This window comes from Poecile atricapillus, chromosome W, assembly GCF_030490865.1.
Source record: "Poecile atricapillus isolate bPoeAtr1 chromosome W, bPoeAtr1.hap1, whole genome shotgun sequence".
Lineage (NCBI taxonomy): Eukaryota > Metazoa > Chordata > Aves > Passeriformes > Paridae > Poecile > Poecile atricapillus.
In genome coordinates, this window is record NC_081288.1 from 105,280,607 (window position 1) to 105,296,597 (window position 15,991).

A 15,991-nucleotide genomic window follows, 5' to 3' on the forward strand; every position below is an offset into this window, starting at 1 on the left:
GAAACAGTTTTCTGTGAACTTTACCAATGTGGAAAAAAGTAGCAGTCCCGCCCGAACCTGCTGCAATGTGAGTCTCTCCCACGGGCAGAACAGTCTTCCACAACTGATTTTTCGTGGGCCATTAGCTCATGGGGTGTAGTTTTTAAGGATGAGCTGTTCTTATATAAAAGCAAGGGTCTTTTTCCTCTATCTCTGGAAGCAAGGCTATTCTCTGTTTAAGCCTCTCACCAGATCACAGCTTCTCAGCATCCATATGCACCAGCGCAAGTACCTTTTTCTCACGGGCTGCATGCAGGTGAATTCTGCATCCCCCCATGCATTTCATAAATTACAGGGAAAGTTTGTTGTATTATAATCCTCACCACGGCTTGCAGAAGAATTTTAGCTCCTCATGCAGGGCACCGAAAAAGAAAAGCTGCCGCCACCACCTCTACCCCTCAGTCCGCAGCATGGCTGGCTAAAAGCGGTTAAACAAATAGTTAATTACAAGCTATGCCGAGATGGGAAGTGGCCATGTAGTGCCACCCCGGCTGCATGGCATCGCCCCGGCTGCGCAGTCCTGGCCGCATGGCCCCTCCTGGACTGGGATGGCAGCAGATGCTCCTAGCCCAGGCCGCTCATGGCCTCAGCCTTGGACCAGTTTGTGGCACCAGGATGGTCCTCTCCTGGCAGCATGACCCCGGCGGTTGTGCCGGGAATGGGCCCTGGCCATCCCGCCAGGAATGCGCCTGGCCGGCTTGCCAGGAAGGGGCTTAGCTGCTCCCTCACCACTCCTTGGAGGCGAGTAATAAAGAGAGCTTCCCACAGTTTTTCTTCTCTTAAATATGTTATCATAGAGGCGTTACCAGCTTTCTTAATTGGCTTAGCAGTGTGCCTATTCTCAGAGACGGCCAGTGACTCATTTTGCTAGGCACGGAGGAAGCTTTTAGCAGCTCCTCACAAAAAAATCACTTCCATGTCAAGCTTCTTCCCTCTTCACCAAAAATCAAGCCATGCAAAAAACCACCACACTCACCTTCACAGGTGGGTCATAACAACAAATGCTTCTTGAACTCTGTCAGGCTTAGTGCTGTGACCACTTCCCTGGGAAGCCTGTTACAGTGCCTGACCATCCTCTGGGTCAAGAACCTTTTTTGTAATATCCAACCTAAACCTCCCTTGACACAACTTCAGACCATTCCCTTGGGTCCTGTCACTGGACACCAGAGAGGAGATCAGTGCCTGCCCTTCTTCTTCCCCTCACTAGGAAGTTGTAGACTGCAATGAGGTCCCACTCACTCTCCTCTTTTCCAGGCTGAACAGACCAAGTGTCCTCAGCCACTTCTCATATGGCTTCCCCTCAAGGCCCTTTACCATCTTTGTTGCCCTACTTTGGACACTCTCTAATAGTTTAATATCTTTCTTATATTGTGGTGCCCCAAACTGCTCACAATATTCAAGGTGAGGCCTTGAAATCACTGTACTTTTTCATACATTATTCAAGAAGACATCAAGAAAGCTAAGAAATATTATTTAAATAATCAAATGTTTTTATTATTTTCTTTATAATGCTTGAAAGGTGTTCAGTCTAAATAGAGACATATTTATTCTGAGCCCATTTAGTTGTTTTATGCTGTTTCACTGTTGCAATGCTTTCTTGGATTATCATCCCAGAGTTTATAGCCTGGCTTTTGTAAGAACCTGTTTCTAGGAAATTTCAGTAGGCCACAAGGATATGGATGCAGCTAGAGGATTAGCTGAACTGCTGTACAACTATTCATGTAACACAAAAGCCATTACATCTGTTAGTCTTGCTAAAAGCAAAGCTATAATATTAAAAGATTTTGATGTACAGTTGTTTGAAGAAGTTCTGTATGCAAACATGTTAAAAACTGTACCAGGAAAGCCCTGAATCTGAAGAGATTCCTGTACACAAAGTATTAAGGCAAAGCCAGAAACTGGAATTGATGATCCAAATACAACAGCAAAACAAATTTAAATTTGAACTTTCTTTCTATGAAAAGTAATTTATTAGCTGATGTTAGAACTCTGAGTGGGCAGAAGTGATGTCTAGATTACTGTGGTCTTGGTTTGTGCTATTGTACTTAGTTTTTGCTGTAACTTCTATAGTAATTTCTTCATTCTCTGTACAGTATTTCTCTCTGGAACTCTTCAACCAATTACAGATATTAGTTTATCCCCATACCATTTTTGTGACTGAAAGGGGAGGTAAATGTTATCCCTGTTCTCATGAAGAAAGTTTTTAAACAGGGAGTGGCTTACATTTTCAAGTGTTTTCCAATATTGAGTACATCAATACAGAGCTTATACTTACTAGGTTTGTGACCTGTGGAAGCTTTCAGAAAATTTGGGCACCAGTGTTTTTTTCTGAGCTGTATAGAAACTCAGTGGTGAAGCCAAAATCAAAGCTACTGCTTTTAACTGATAGAGTTAATGCAAGTCATGGTCCATGCTGTTTCTGCTAGCAGAGGCTGTAGATCATTCAGGCTTTTGCAGATCATAATCAGAAATAGTTGTTAGTCTGGAGATTTAACATCAACAATGATTTTTTTGTTCTTGTTGAATACAATATATGTAAATGTTTTAGATGAGATTCAGAAAGTTTTTAGGCTCCTAAGTCCTTTTTAAGTTCCAACCTCTACTGAGCTTAATGAGAAATGAAAGCCAAACACTTCTTGAATTCAATTTTACATAACTTCAGGAACATAACTAAGGCATATATTTTCTGATTTCAAATTGCATTTGTATTATGTATTTTTCTTTAATAGGGATTGTATACATATGATGTTTTACTCTGATTTTATGAAATATAAACCTGTTCTTTCAGGAGTGCATTAGAGCCTTAGGCCGAAATAAATCTCATACGCCATTCAGAGCAAGTAAACTTACTCAGGTGCTAAGAGATTCATTCATAGGAGAAAACTCCCGTACCTGTATGGTAAGTTTGTTTAGTTAACTATATATTTTAACAATTAATTTAGGTTATACATTAACTGAGACTATATTTGAAGTTAGTCTTTCAGCAGAGGCATTTCATATAACTTTCTCCCTTCTCACTTTTTATTGACCTTTCTTATTGCTTGTTCTAGTTTTCTAGCTAGACAAATAGCTAGAAGCACTTTAGGTTGAGGGGTGTTTTTGTTTGTTTGTTTTTAATAATGTCTTTATATTATAATATTGCTTGTTGAATCAGAATTTTGGAAAAGGTGGTGTACACTGGAAGTATAGTGGCAAGTTATGATCTTTAAATGATAAAGGCAAATTTAAAATTGGTGTCAAAGGCATCAGAATATGCTCTAGGCTATTAAGGGGAAAAGTAGTTGGGACAGATGAGATGAATAGTTGTGTACTGTATAAAAAGTGCCTTTGCATCAATCTCAAAAAACAGAATTCTTCTGTCAGATGGGGGAAAGAACAGATAAAAGCACAGATGTCCAGTGGCTTTATTTGTGCATCCTTAATATTTCTCTTTATGGAAATGTAAATTCTCTGCAGTGGACACTGACTGTTAAGCTTGTTTGCTATGGTGGGTTGATCTTGGCTGGCTGTCAGGTGCCAACCAAACCACTTTATCATTCCAGTCCTCAGCAGAACGGGGGGGGGGGGGGGGGGGGGGGGCGGAATTAAAATGGAAGTCATGGGTCAAAATAAAGGCAGTTTAATAAAGCAAAAGCAATGGTTGCATGCATGAACAAAGAAAATCCAAAGAGTTTAATTCTCTATTTCCCATCAGCACACAATGTCCAGCCACTTCCTGGGAGGCAGGGCTTCAGCATGTGTAGCAGTTGCTCTGGAAGACAAATGTCATAAAAATGAATGTCCCCCTTCCTCCTCCTTTTTCTTAGCTTTTACATCTGAGCAGACATCATATGGTATGGAATATTTTTGGGTCAGCTGCCCTGGCTATGTTCCCTCCTAGGATCTTGCCCACACCCAGCCTACTGGCCTTCAGGGGTGAGGGGTTGAAATGCTGAGAGACAGCACCGATGCTGTGGCAGTGCTGCTCAGCAGTAGCCAAAACACTGGTGTGTTCTCAACACCTTTCCAGCTCCCAATGCAAAGCACAGCACTGGGAGGGCTGCTATGGGAGAATGAACTCCAGCTCAGACAGACCCAATATATTTGTGTTGGTTACTTTCCACAGGCTCCTTGGAATTAGTCTAGAGGTGACAGAAATCTGCAGACCACAACATGAAAACCATGGTGTTAGGGCAGCCTAGTCTTCTCTTTTGATGTTAGGTATGGTTCTAATATGAAATTGGTGGTAAAATAGCATTTTTGATTAATCTTTTTTCTTTGGTTTTCTAATGAAAACACAGAATTGTTTTCTTTCCACTGGGACATAACTTCATAAATCATATTCAAGATCAGAAAGCTAAACCATGCACCTCTAGGCAATGTATCCTCACTGCTGAAGAAGTTTTGGAAAGTTAGCCTGTTGGGAACTCCTCTCTTCACATAGAAGGAGTAACATTTGTGAATGTTTTGTGAAGGTCTCACCATCACCTTTACCACTCCTTAAAGTGCTAACAAGCTGTCTTCATTTTGGTGAAGCTTTTAAATTTAATTATTACTCTTCTCATAGAGTTAACATAACATTTTTCCTGTTGAAATGCATGAAAATGCCATCAAGAATAATCCATGATCTATGGGTGTTTAATTTTTGATAAAGCTTGCATTCCTTCCTTTTATATTCAATATAGTTCTAAATTAAGGGGAAAAAATTCCTCTGAAAGTGAGTGAGGTTTTTTTATTCACATAACTGCAGTCACTAAGAATAAGAAAACTCTTTCATGATGAGACACTGCTTTCAAACTCAGTGTTACTATTCCATGTAGTTTCTCAGTACTAGGACTATTTGTAACATTCTGGATTTGGTGTTTGTTTCCATGCAATTTTTATTCAGAATTTAATCAGCAATGTTTTTTCTTAAGATACTGATGTAGGAATAGTAGCACTTGTGTGGTTATGACTTAATCTGAATTACAGTTATAAGGAAGGAGAGAAAGAAAAGAAACCTATAGTGCATCTTTATGGTTGTTTGAATTGAGTTCTTGCATTTGCAGCACTTGTTCCTGTGATATCTAGATGGATGCAGAAGCAATCTGCCTGTCTAGAGATCTGACAGGTTTCTGAACAACATATATTGAATTGAGGGAGGTGTAGGAGATAGCCTGGAATTACCTCCAGTCCTCCCCAGTTCCATGGAAAGAGGAGAGGAGATTTGCACTCCAGTAGCCAAGTGGTGCAAAGAGTGGACAATGATCTGCAGCTTCTGGATCTTCATTTGCCTTTTTTATCAAGAAAATGCATTCAGCCTTCCAGTGTGGTATTTGCATTTGGTTTTTTGGCAAAGGGTCTGGTTTTAAAGCATGTTCATGTTTAGCTTTTATATGATACATTGGCATCATTCTATTGATTAAATATACAGGTAAAGAAAAAGGCATATCATTATGGTTTATAATAGCTAAAGTCGAACACTATTTTATTAAATTAAAGGAGTACTTCTGCAGGTACACTGACTGCTTGTTTGCAGCAGAGCTATGTAATTAACTGGGGTGCTTCAAACTTCTAAAAATGAATGTAAATATAGTTTAATAATGAATAGCTTCATTTCAGGTTTCTGCAGTTGACTGTAGAGATCACTGCTACGTTCTCTAGAAGAGTGTTTATGTGAAGTAAATTAAAGCATAGAAGAAATTTTGAGGAATAATTATGTTGTGGTGGTTTAACCTTGGCTGGCCACCAGGTGTCCACCAAAGCTGTTCTATCACTGCCCTCCTGAGCTGGACAAGAGAGAGAAAATATAATGAAAGTCTCATGGGTTGAGATAAGGACAGGGAGAGGTCATAGATTTTCCTGGGTTGAAAGGGACCTTAAAGATCATCAAGTTTCAACCCCACTGCCATGGACAGGAACACCTTTCACTAGACCAGGTTGCTCAGAGCTCTATCCAAACTAGCCTTTGACAGGAAAACTAATCCATGATGTCAGAGGTTTATGTCCAAAAAGGAGACAGAGGAGTCTTGTAACTTTATTCGAATAAAGGGAGAAGTCATGGGCATTTCCCATGGGGTCTCTCAAACTCTTAAGAGAATGCGGCCTCCTTTTTATCCTAATTTCCCAGCCGCATTTCCCTCTCTCTTTCCCCATTGGCTGAGATACTTGAGAGGTACAGACTTCCCACATCGCCTAATACAGACCCCTTTTCAAATGTGTACCCTCCCCCTTTTTCCTTGTGTCTCTGTTCTTTTTCTCTAAATCCAGAGATTTAACACAGTCCTGAGTAAGTCTGTGTCAATTAGTGGAATTCCTCTGGAATTTATGGTTCCGCCCATTGCTTCTTTCACCTCTCAGTATCTGGCCTTATCTACCATTAGGCCCACAGTTTGTTTGCAAAGACACCTCCTTCTCATTCTTGTCAGCACTGTCTGGGGCAACTCCAGTCCTGCAGTGCCAGCGTCCCTGCTCCCTTTCAGCCCGGCTGGAGCCAGTTGGTTTTGGCGCTGCAGCTCTGAGTCACTGCTGCGTTGCGGGGGAGAAGGGGAGAAGCGGTACTGCCATGCAGTCCCGGTCCCAAGCGGCGGAAGTGAAAAGATCTCAAGAAAACACCTCTGACAACGTCAAGCAAGCTCCCCCGCATCAGCAAACAGGAGGAGGCTGGAATGAGGGCAGCGACTGGGAAGTTCATGGAGAGCGGCTCCGACCCCTCCTTGGCAAAACGACAGGCAGCAGGAGTGAAGGTATTGCAAAATTCTCCAAAGCCCGAGGAGAACAAAAAAGAAAAATCTTGCCTTGAGCCGCCTCACAAGAGTCAGCAAGTGCCAGAAAAAAACCCAAAGAAAACAAATGGCACAGGTGTTGCAAAATTTACTCCCAGTTTCACATTGTGAAATGCAGCTTCTCAGGTTTCGACTGGGAGACCTGCCAGAGGCAACCCCCTCGGGAGCCTGGAGAACAAAAAGAGAGCTTGCTTAATGTCTGTTCCCCGTTTTAAAGGGACACCGCATGCCCCCTCCTCTTTGAGAACCCAGAGTAGAACACACAGGTTCCATTTCCTGGCTCCTGGGTCTTAAAGAGACTTAAAACAGACTGCAGAGATTGACTTAGAGAAGATATGGAATACACTATTTTTTTAGTCACCTAGGTCAACTAGGACATTCAGAGACAGCTCTTTACACTCAATCCACCTCTTGATGAACAGGGCAACCCCTCCTCCTTTCCTTCCTCCCCTGTCTCTTCTGAACAGCCTGTAGCCATCAATAGTTACACTCCAGTCATGGGATTCGTCCCACCAAGTTTCAGTAACGGCATTGTCTCCATTTGAGACAATTTAAAGGAGAACACTGAAATGAATTGTCTCCCTTTATTGGCTCAAACAATCCCTTTACACTTATAAGGAACAAATACAAGTAAATAAATTTAAAAAATAACAGTTTACTAACAAGTGGAACAGCAACAGGAAAAAAATAACAGTAAATAACTGCTAGATACCAAACTGCTAAAAACTCATGCCCCACCCCCACCCCTACAGGAACAAGGAGGGACACGAAATGCCTTAACTATTGTGAAAAACAAGGTTCACTAGCCTGATAAATTTTAAAAGCATTAATATAAACAAAAAGGCAATAGTAGACAATAAAGCAAAGGGTTAAAATGGCCAGGTGCTTGGCTCTCTGACAAGGGCACACCTGGTATCTTTGGAACACTCCTTTTATCCCATTGTGCTGTAGGGGTTTAATGCATATTCAAACTTTTCCAAGAAGTATTTTGCATGGCCATGCCTTGGGTCCGCCTTTTTAGAGCATGCATCGTAGAGATTTAATTTCTTTTTATCATCTTTTTATTTGGGCTGGGGTTCCTTCTTCTACAGGTGGTGAGTGTTGATAGCAGCCTGGGCCCCATCATCTGTTCACTGGAGGTTATCTTGCTTTGTACAGACAGGACATAGCCCTAACGTCCAAAATTCTTCTTGACCTACGCCTAAAAACTTTTTAGCTGCTAGCAGGAGAAAAAAGAAAAAGACATAGCAAAAGCATATAACAATCGTCTTAATACTTGCGAAAAGCCAATATCACAATATGTATTTATAACAATACCCTACCTGATATAGCACCCAGCAGGGACAACCTTGGGCTTGTAGGACAAAGGGATAAGATGGCATCAGATCCTTCTCAGAAAGGCAGGAGCTTCACAGAGCAGTTCCAGCAGCAGATGAAGGCCTGACGACTCATCTGGGGTCAACCCTTTCCCCGTGGCAAAGCACAACAGAGTGGCCATGGCAAAGTTAAGGAGCTGGGCTGGGGCCACTCAGTGTTTTCACTCCCTGGCTTGGCGCTGTTGACAGCAACCCAGGACAGAGTGGAGTCCATTGATCTGCTCCTGCCAGTGCGATGCCCCTGACTGTGGACAGGCAGTTGCAGAATTCACCCTAAGGCAGCAATTCAGGAAAGAACAGCAAATAACCACCATATACAAAGTGCTCAATCCCGTGGACTCCCAAAAACAGAGACCCAAAAAAATTGCGCCCCACAACCCCAAGATGCTGCCCTGGATTTTGACTGTGTTGGTCAAGGGACAAAGGGAAAATTTGTGTCAGTCTTTTCCCAACTGCCCCCTCTTCTGTTGTCTTATCCCCTGTTCTGCTTATCTCCTGACAGCTGGAGCTCCGACTGGAGTTCTTCAGACCCAGGGGCTGGAAACTCACAGAGGGAATTTGTATTCCCAGGGGCAGGGACAGTCAAGACCAAGCAGCTGGGCTCAATCCTCTTGGCTGGCTGCAGCTAAATGGTGGCTTGAACTGTGGTGGGCGTCGCTGCCTTTTTCTCGAAGAGGTGCCTCCAGATCCTGAAATCATGAGGAGGAGGAGAGACGAGACTGCAGCTGGAAGGCTTTCGCTGCTGTTTTCTCCTGGCATGGTGACTCCAATTCCCTGATCTGCCAGAGAAGAGATGAGCCTGGGGCTGCAACCAGCATTGTTGCCACTTCCTTTGTGTGATATCTCCAACCTCCTACTTCGAAAGGGAGAGAGAGTGCTTGGGCAGCTTTTAACAAAAGTGCACACTAAAGCAAATTCCCTGCCCCTCCCACCTCTCCCCCAGCCCCACACATGGTCCCTCGTTGCAGAGTCTTAAAGATACAGTAAATTTTTTTGGGCCCGGATGATCTGGGATACCTTATTATGAAACACCCCCAAGAAAAGAGGAGAATATAACTTGTGCCCCAGATTCCCTTACCAACCGTCTCAAAGCCCTGAAGGCCTTAGTCACTCACCAATTACTGTTGTGAAAAACGAGGTTCACTCTCCTGGTAAAATTTAAAAGGTTTAATAAAGACAATAAGAGACACAGATAATAAAGCAAAGAATAACAGCCAGGTGCTTGGCACTCTGCCAAGAGCACACTGTTTTGGAAACACCCTTTATATACCATTTCTATTGCATTACCTTGATGCATATTCACAGACTTTATGCATATTCAAACTTTTCCATTAACTAGTCTACATTTTCCAGGAGCTATTTTGCATGGCCACTCCTTGGGTCTGCCTTTTTAGAGCATGCACATTTCTTGGCTTTCAGTTGTAATTCCTTTCTTATCATCTTTTAATTTAGGCTTTGGCTCCTTCTTTCCATAGGCAGTGAGTGTTGATAGCAGCCAGGTCCCCATCATCTGTTCACTGGAGGTTATCCTAACCAGCAGGCATTCAAATATACTATATCGACTATTACCACTTATGCCTAAATTTTTGTTAATAGCAGGAGAGAAAAAAACTACATTCACACAGCAAAGCCATTCTAACATTATACATATAACATTAATCTTAATACTTGCAGAAAACCAATATTATAATATGTATTTATAGCACCGTCATAGGCAAAACAGACTCAAATTGGGGAAAAAAATTAATTTATTGCCAATCAAATCAGCCACCATTGTTGCTGATGGGCTCAGCCTTGGCCAGCAGAGGGTCTGTCTTGGAGCTGGCTGACATTGGGTCCATCAGATATAAGGGAAGCTTCTGGCAGCTTCTCACAGAAGACATCCCTGTAGCCTCTTCTTGCAAAACAGGGCCATGAAAACCTAATAGAACTGTAACATGTAGATAATGATACCATTTCATCCAAAATATTTTAGCATGTTACAGGCAAAATAAATTGAAGAGATTGAAACATAGAAGTATTATTCAATTGGAGAATATTATTTATCGAACATGTCAGCTAATTCATCAAAATTTTACCTGTTTCAAGATGCTGGTTTTGCTTGTTGTGATGGGTACCACAAATGAAAAAGCATTTATTGTAAAAGGATTTTTAATGTGCTGTTAGAGAGTAAGACATTTTCAAAATATGTGATACTTTTCACTATAGAAAGCATATAAAATGATATAGTAAAACTTGTGATTTTAACTTTCTGAGAGATTCCTGAAACAGCCTGGTATAAAATACCTACTAGATATTCCTACTTCCTTTTTGATATATAATCTTTGAATGGGATGTTTGAGTCAAATTTCTTTTGGTAATTTCTACACTTAATTTTTGATTTTGCCTTTTTTCATTTACATAATTACTTGTTCCAATTGTTAAAGTTACATCTTTGAGCATGGAACATCACTATCAGGATTTTAAGAGAGACGGGACCACTAGGAGATGTCTTAAAGCATGATTTATTTATTCTTCTTCTACAGTCTCATGAAGGAGTGAGAACATCTTCACCATGTTCGTTAGATGTTTGTGGTCAGTGGTCAGTGGTCACAAGACCACAGGTTACAAGGGCTCTTAAAGATTAATTAGCCAATAAACAACTGCTGCAAAAGAATGTTTCTACTTTCACACCAATAATTAATTATTTTATCTTATACGTCTCTGCCTGTCATGGTTTTAAAGCATTAGCTAAAAAATCACTAGGAAAATTACTCATTTTTTTGCTGTGAGATATGGATTAAGAGAAGAGCAAAACAGGCTTAAAACTTAAAAGGAATAAAGAAAGTTTATTAACAGAACTACAAGAATAAGAAACCAGAATAAAACCTCCAGAAACCCTTTTTCCTCCCAACCATTCTCTTGTTCACACGACAACATAAAGACAAAAAAACCTGGTGGTTAAAACAATCCCAACTTTGCTATAGTCTTTTCATCAGTCTTTGTAGACTGCCAATCTATTGAGTTTTTCACAAGAAAAACATTTTTCTCATGGCTTTCTATTTCTCTGATGCCAGCTGCCCAGAAAACTCCGCCATCAGTTCTTTCGTCCCACTCTGAGGTGTGTTATGGGCCATAGGTCAAGGGGTGTCATTTTAAGGATGAGTTATTTAAAGGCAAAAGTTCTCTTCATCTGTCTCTGTGATCATTTCTGGAAACAGAAGTTTTCTCTTTGCCTCTTAAGGGCCACAAATCTTCAACAACTATCACTTCTCTGTTTCTGTTCCAGCATCTTGTAAGATCACAACTACTTCCCCATTTGCTTAAATCCACACTTTGAAATACTCCATTCCCCCCAATATACTCTGTCATAAATTAAAGGAGTTTTTTTAGAACACTATTATCCATCTCCATAGTTTTAGCAAAAGAATATTTCAGCTTATTAAGGCATCTCCTTATTTCTCTCCCCATCTGCCCCATCTGAAGCTTAATTCCTTTCTTCACTGTCTTTGATAGTTTATGTTGTCTCTTTAAATGTTGATCACTCTCTCTCTTTCTGTCTTTTCTCTAGAAAAAAGGATTAATCTGCAAGTCTTACTGGGTAGTGAAAGGGTTCAAATCTTGCCCAGGCCTTGTGGATGGTCCTGTGATCTCTGCCAGACCAGCAGCTGAAGCTGTCTGCAATGGAAGATTTTACATGGCTGCTCTGGGGGAGTGTGGCCACTATCTCAGCATGCCGCAGGTCAAGAGCTTCCCCTCCCCTTACTCGGCAGTCTGGTGAAGCTCAGCAGCAGCAGAAACTGCCGCCGAGCCAGGGACCAGCCTGGCTAGGCAGGCCTGCTGTACAAGGCTCAGCGAACACTCCGGGAAGGGGCTCCTGACACTTCAGTCTCCATCCTCCCTGGGACCTGCAGAGCTCCGGCCAGGCCCGATCCCCCCACGGCCTTGTCCAGCCTGGGGGAAGGAGGCTGAACTGGAGCCCTGTTACCTCTTCAAAGCCGGAAACCAAAGAGAGAGCAAGAAATTCCCGGGCTTAGGTCTTACGGTGATGTTTACAGGTTGATCTCACTTTTCAGTGGTCAAAACTACTGTCAGTTCTCAGAAATGGCCAGTTATTGGCCAGGAGAAAAACTCCCATCACCCTCCAGCAGCTTTAACTTCCTTAGGTGTTTCCCTTTGTTTCTTAAATGCCAATCCCTCATACTGCTGCAGTGTGGATTTTCTTAGACAATCATATAATGACACACAAAAAAATAATTGCTACACTTTAAAACTTATTTCCTTTATAACTACTTCTATATCTTAACTTTAAAACCTTAAAACTTTCCACTACCTAGCTTAATGTCTTTCTATCTAAACTACAAACCTACATTCTTGCCCATGGTTTCTAAATTTGAAAGCTATTTCCAAGGTCTCAGGTTGAAGTCCACCACTAAACCATGTCCCCAAGTGCCACATCCACAGTCTTTTAAATGCCTCCAGGGATGGTGACTCCACCACTGCCCTGAGCAGCCTGTGCCAGGGTTTGACAATGCTTTCAGTGAAGTTTTTCCTAATATCCACCCTAAACCTCCCCTGACATAATTTGAGGCAGTTTCCTCTCATCCTATTGTTTGATACTTGGGAAAAGAAACCAACACCCACCTCACTATAAACTTGTTTTGGTAGTTGTAGAGAGTGAGAAGGTTCCCCCAAATCTCCTTTTCACCAGTGTCCTAGTTTAGGGCAAATTAGGAAGGAAAACTCCAAATGGGGATTTCCCCAGGGAAATGCCCCTCCTCACTTTCTGGTCCGGGAAAAGAAAAAAAAAATTCCTTGGAGAGAAGTGGAAAAAGCTGTTTATTTAACAGAAATTGAGTAATATTAAATAATAAAACTTCTTGTTGTTCGATGGGATGGCAAATCTAGGAAGAAAAGTCCTTTTCATGTGGTGAACGGCTCGCTCAGTTTCTTATCAGTCCCTCCGGCGCTGGAAAGTGCCGAGGCCCAGGCCCCGGTGGGCCACAGGCGTGAGCTCCCGGGGTTTGGCTGGGTGTTCAGTCCAGAGCAGGCTTGCACAGATCCAAGAAAATTGGAAAAAAAAACAAAGGTCCAGGGAACTCTTCTGCCTCAGCTAGCTAAAACTAACTAAAAACCAGAGAGAAGCTCTGTCCCGCTGTCTGTCCGTGCTGCAGACACCACAGTCCAGGAGCGAGATGTGTGGGAGTGATGTTTTCTTTAACACAAACTGTGCGCTTCTTCTTCCCCCTCTCTTGCTCTCAGAGCCAGTCTTAAAGGTGCAGAACTTAATATATAACATAAACCAGACGATTGGGGATACCAGTATCATAAAGTCACCCCAGGACAACCAGATTAAATACCTCCAGTTCTCTCAGCCTCTCCTGATAAGACTTGTGGTCTACACCCTTCACCAGCTTCATTGGTGCACTTTGGACATGCTGCAGCACCTCAGTGTCCTTGTAGCAAATGGCCCAAAACTGAACACAGTATTTTAAGTTGTTTTTGAAGAGCTACATAGTAGGATAATATATCATTATTTGACATTTGCAAGGTAGTGTATTGGGTTTGCATGGCAAGGTTGTGGTAGCAGGGGGAGTTATAGGGGTGGCTTCTGTGAGAAGCTTCTAGAAGCTTCCCCTATGTCCAGTGGAGCCAATGGCACCTGTCTCCAAGACAGACCCATCACTGGCTAAGACTTAGCCCGTCAGTGATGGTGGTAGCACCACTGGGATAACAAATTTAAGAAGGAAAAAAAGTTATTTCAGGGAAGCAATTGCTGACAGAGAAGAGTGAGAATGTGAGAGGAACAGCTATACCGACACTAAGGTCAATGGAGAAAGAGGGAGAGGAGCTGCTCCAGGCTCTGGAGCTGAGATTCACCTGCAGTCTGTGGTGAAGACCATGATGAAGCAACTGTTCCCCACGCAGTCTATGGAAGACCACAGGGGGGCAGAGTTCTACCTGCAGCCTGTGGATGACCCTGCAGTGGAGCAGGTGGATACCCAAAGGAGTCTGTGCCCTTCTGGGGGATCCACAGTGGAGCAGCCTGTTCCTGAAGGACTGCTGCCCATTGAAAGGGATCCACATTAGAGCAGTTTGTGAAGAACTGCAGCCAAGGGGAAAGGCTCACATTGGAGAAGTTTTTGGAGGACTGCTTCCTGTGGGAGGGACCCCATAGTGGAGCAGGGGAAGGAGTCCTCCCCCTGAGGAGGAAGGAGTGGCAGAAACATCATGTGATGAACTGACTATAGCCCCCATTTCCACTGGTGGGAAGAGGTAGAGAATCAGAAATAAAGTTGACCCTTAGAATGTCGCTTGATCTCGGTCTTTTTAGGGTTGAGTTCTTCTGGGATACTCCCTCACGGGGAGTTTCTTTTATCTGGGTTCTGTGTCAGGAACGATACTCTAAAGGCTTGTTAGGCTCTTGTTTCTCATGTTTATTAATATATTATCAAAAGACTTAGTATGTCTTCCTCAGACTTTTTGCTTAAGTTCAACCTACTATCACTTGGCTCAAATTGGCTCAAAGGACAAAATGGCCTCAAAATACTCAGCTCTTTTATTTTTATACTTATTTTCACTTAATTAACAATAGACACATAAATTATTTTTCTTAGTGACCCAATGACCTAACACCTGTGTGCTGCACTGTAGCATTCTTTATCCAATCACTTACTATTACTCAAAAACTTCTAGAAGAAGAAGAAAGGACAAGAGACAACACTCTAAATCTTGTATCTTGTCTTCTGTTCTCTAAACTAGTTTAAACTCTAAATTAACTTTTTCACCCAGTGATTTAAGAAAAGTCTCTAATTTATACACTCACACTTTTAGTTTTTCTATTTAACTTTAACAATTATTTTCATGGTGTTACAGAAAATTCAGTGTTTTCTTGGACGTCAGAGCCAGGTATCAAAGATAAGGGCACACACTGTGCCTCAGACTCTAACATGGAAGAAGGGAGGAGTGGGAGAAAAGTGTTTTTAAGATTTGATTTTACTTCTCATTATCCTACTCTGATTTGATTGGTAATAATTTTAATTAATATCCCCAAGTCAAGTCTGTTTTGCCTGTGATGATAATTGGTGAGTTATCTCTCCCTACACTTATCTCAACGAATGAACCTTTCATTATATTTTCTCTCCCTTGTCCAGTTAAGGAGGGGAGTGATAAAGTGGCTTTGGTGGGCACTTGATATCCAGCCAAGGTCAACCCAACACAGGTAGATACAGAGAATAGTCTAATTTTTTTAACCAGTACTGCATCCTTTACATGCTGCACTCTTGACACGCTTCAGCCATAGCTGGAGTCCCAGACCTCTCAACTCTCTAGGGAAAAAAGTGAGAATTTGGTGTCTTCAGTGTCCCAAAAGGACCATTGATCCCACTGTGATGGTTTATAAGTAATGCAGAAACATCCAAAATAGGAAGAAGGATAATTACATGTCTAAAAGATCTTCCTATCCTTAAATAGTGCTACTTTTTCCATCCTCATTTGGAATTACAAATGAGGAAGCAAAGGTTGGAGAGATTGTAGTCCTGTGTAAACTGTCTCGTTCTTTTCCTCAGGGTTAGAATTAATGGGCGAGAGATGGTATTCTTGTTCCGACTCAGAGATGTTTATTATTTCTTATCTATGTTACATTCTCACAGACCATGAGTTCTTTAGCATGCTAAGCTAACAAACTAAAAATGGAGTCCCAGATCTCTCTCTGCAAGGCCTTTTAAGTGTCAACTACACAATTATAAAATGCCAACTAGTTTATTTTTACTTTTAACCCAATAACCAAACACCTGTGTTCTGCACTGCAGACTTTTCCACCCAATCACATATCACTTAAACCCATGAAGAAGG

The 15,991-nt window shown here is 41.9% G+C and overlaps 1 protein-coding gene across 1 annotated transcript in view; it reads left to right on the forward strand.

The window, feature by feature from the left end:
* Positions 1-15,991, forward strand: part of LOC131591493 (kinesin-like protein KIF2A) — a 114,252-nt gene that overhangs the window by 82,848 nt on the left and 15,413 nt on the right. Inside the window, exon 15 of the mRNA XM_058862262.1 lies at positions 2,828-2,938. Coding sequence (XP_058718245.1) covers positions 2,828-2,938 — 111 coding nt within the window. The remainder of the gene's footprint in view (positions 1-2,827; positions 2,939-15,991) is intronic.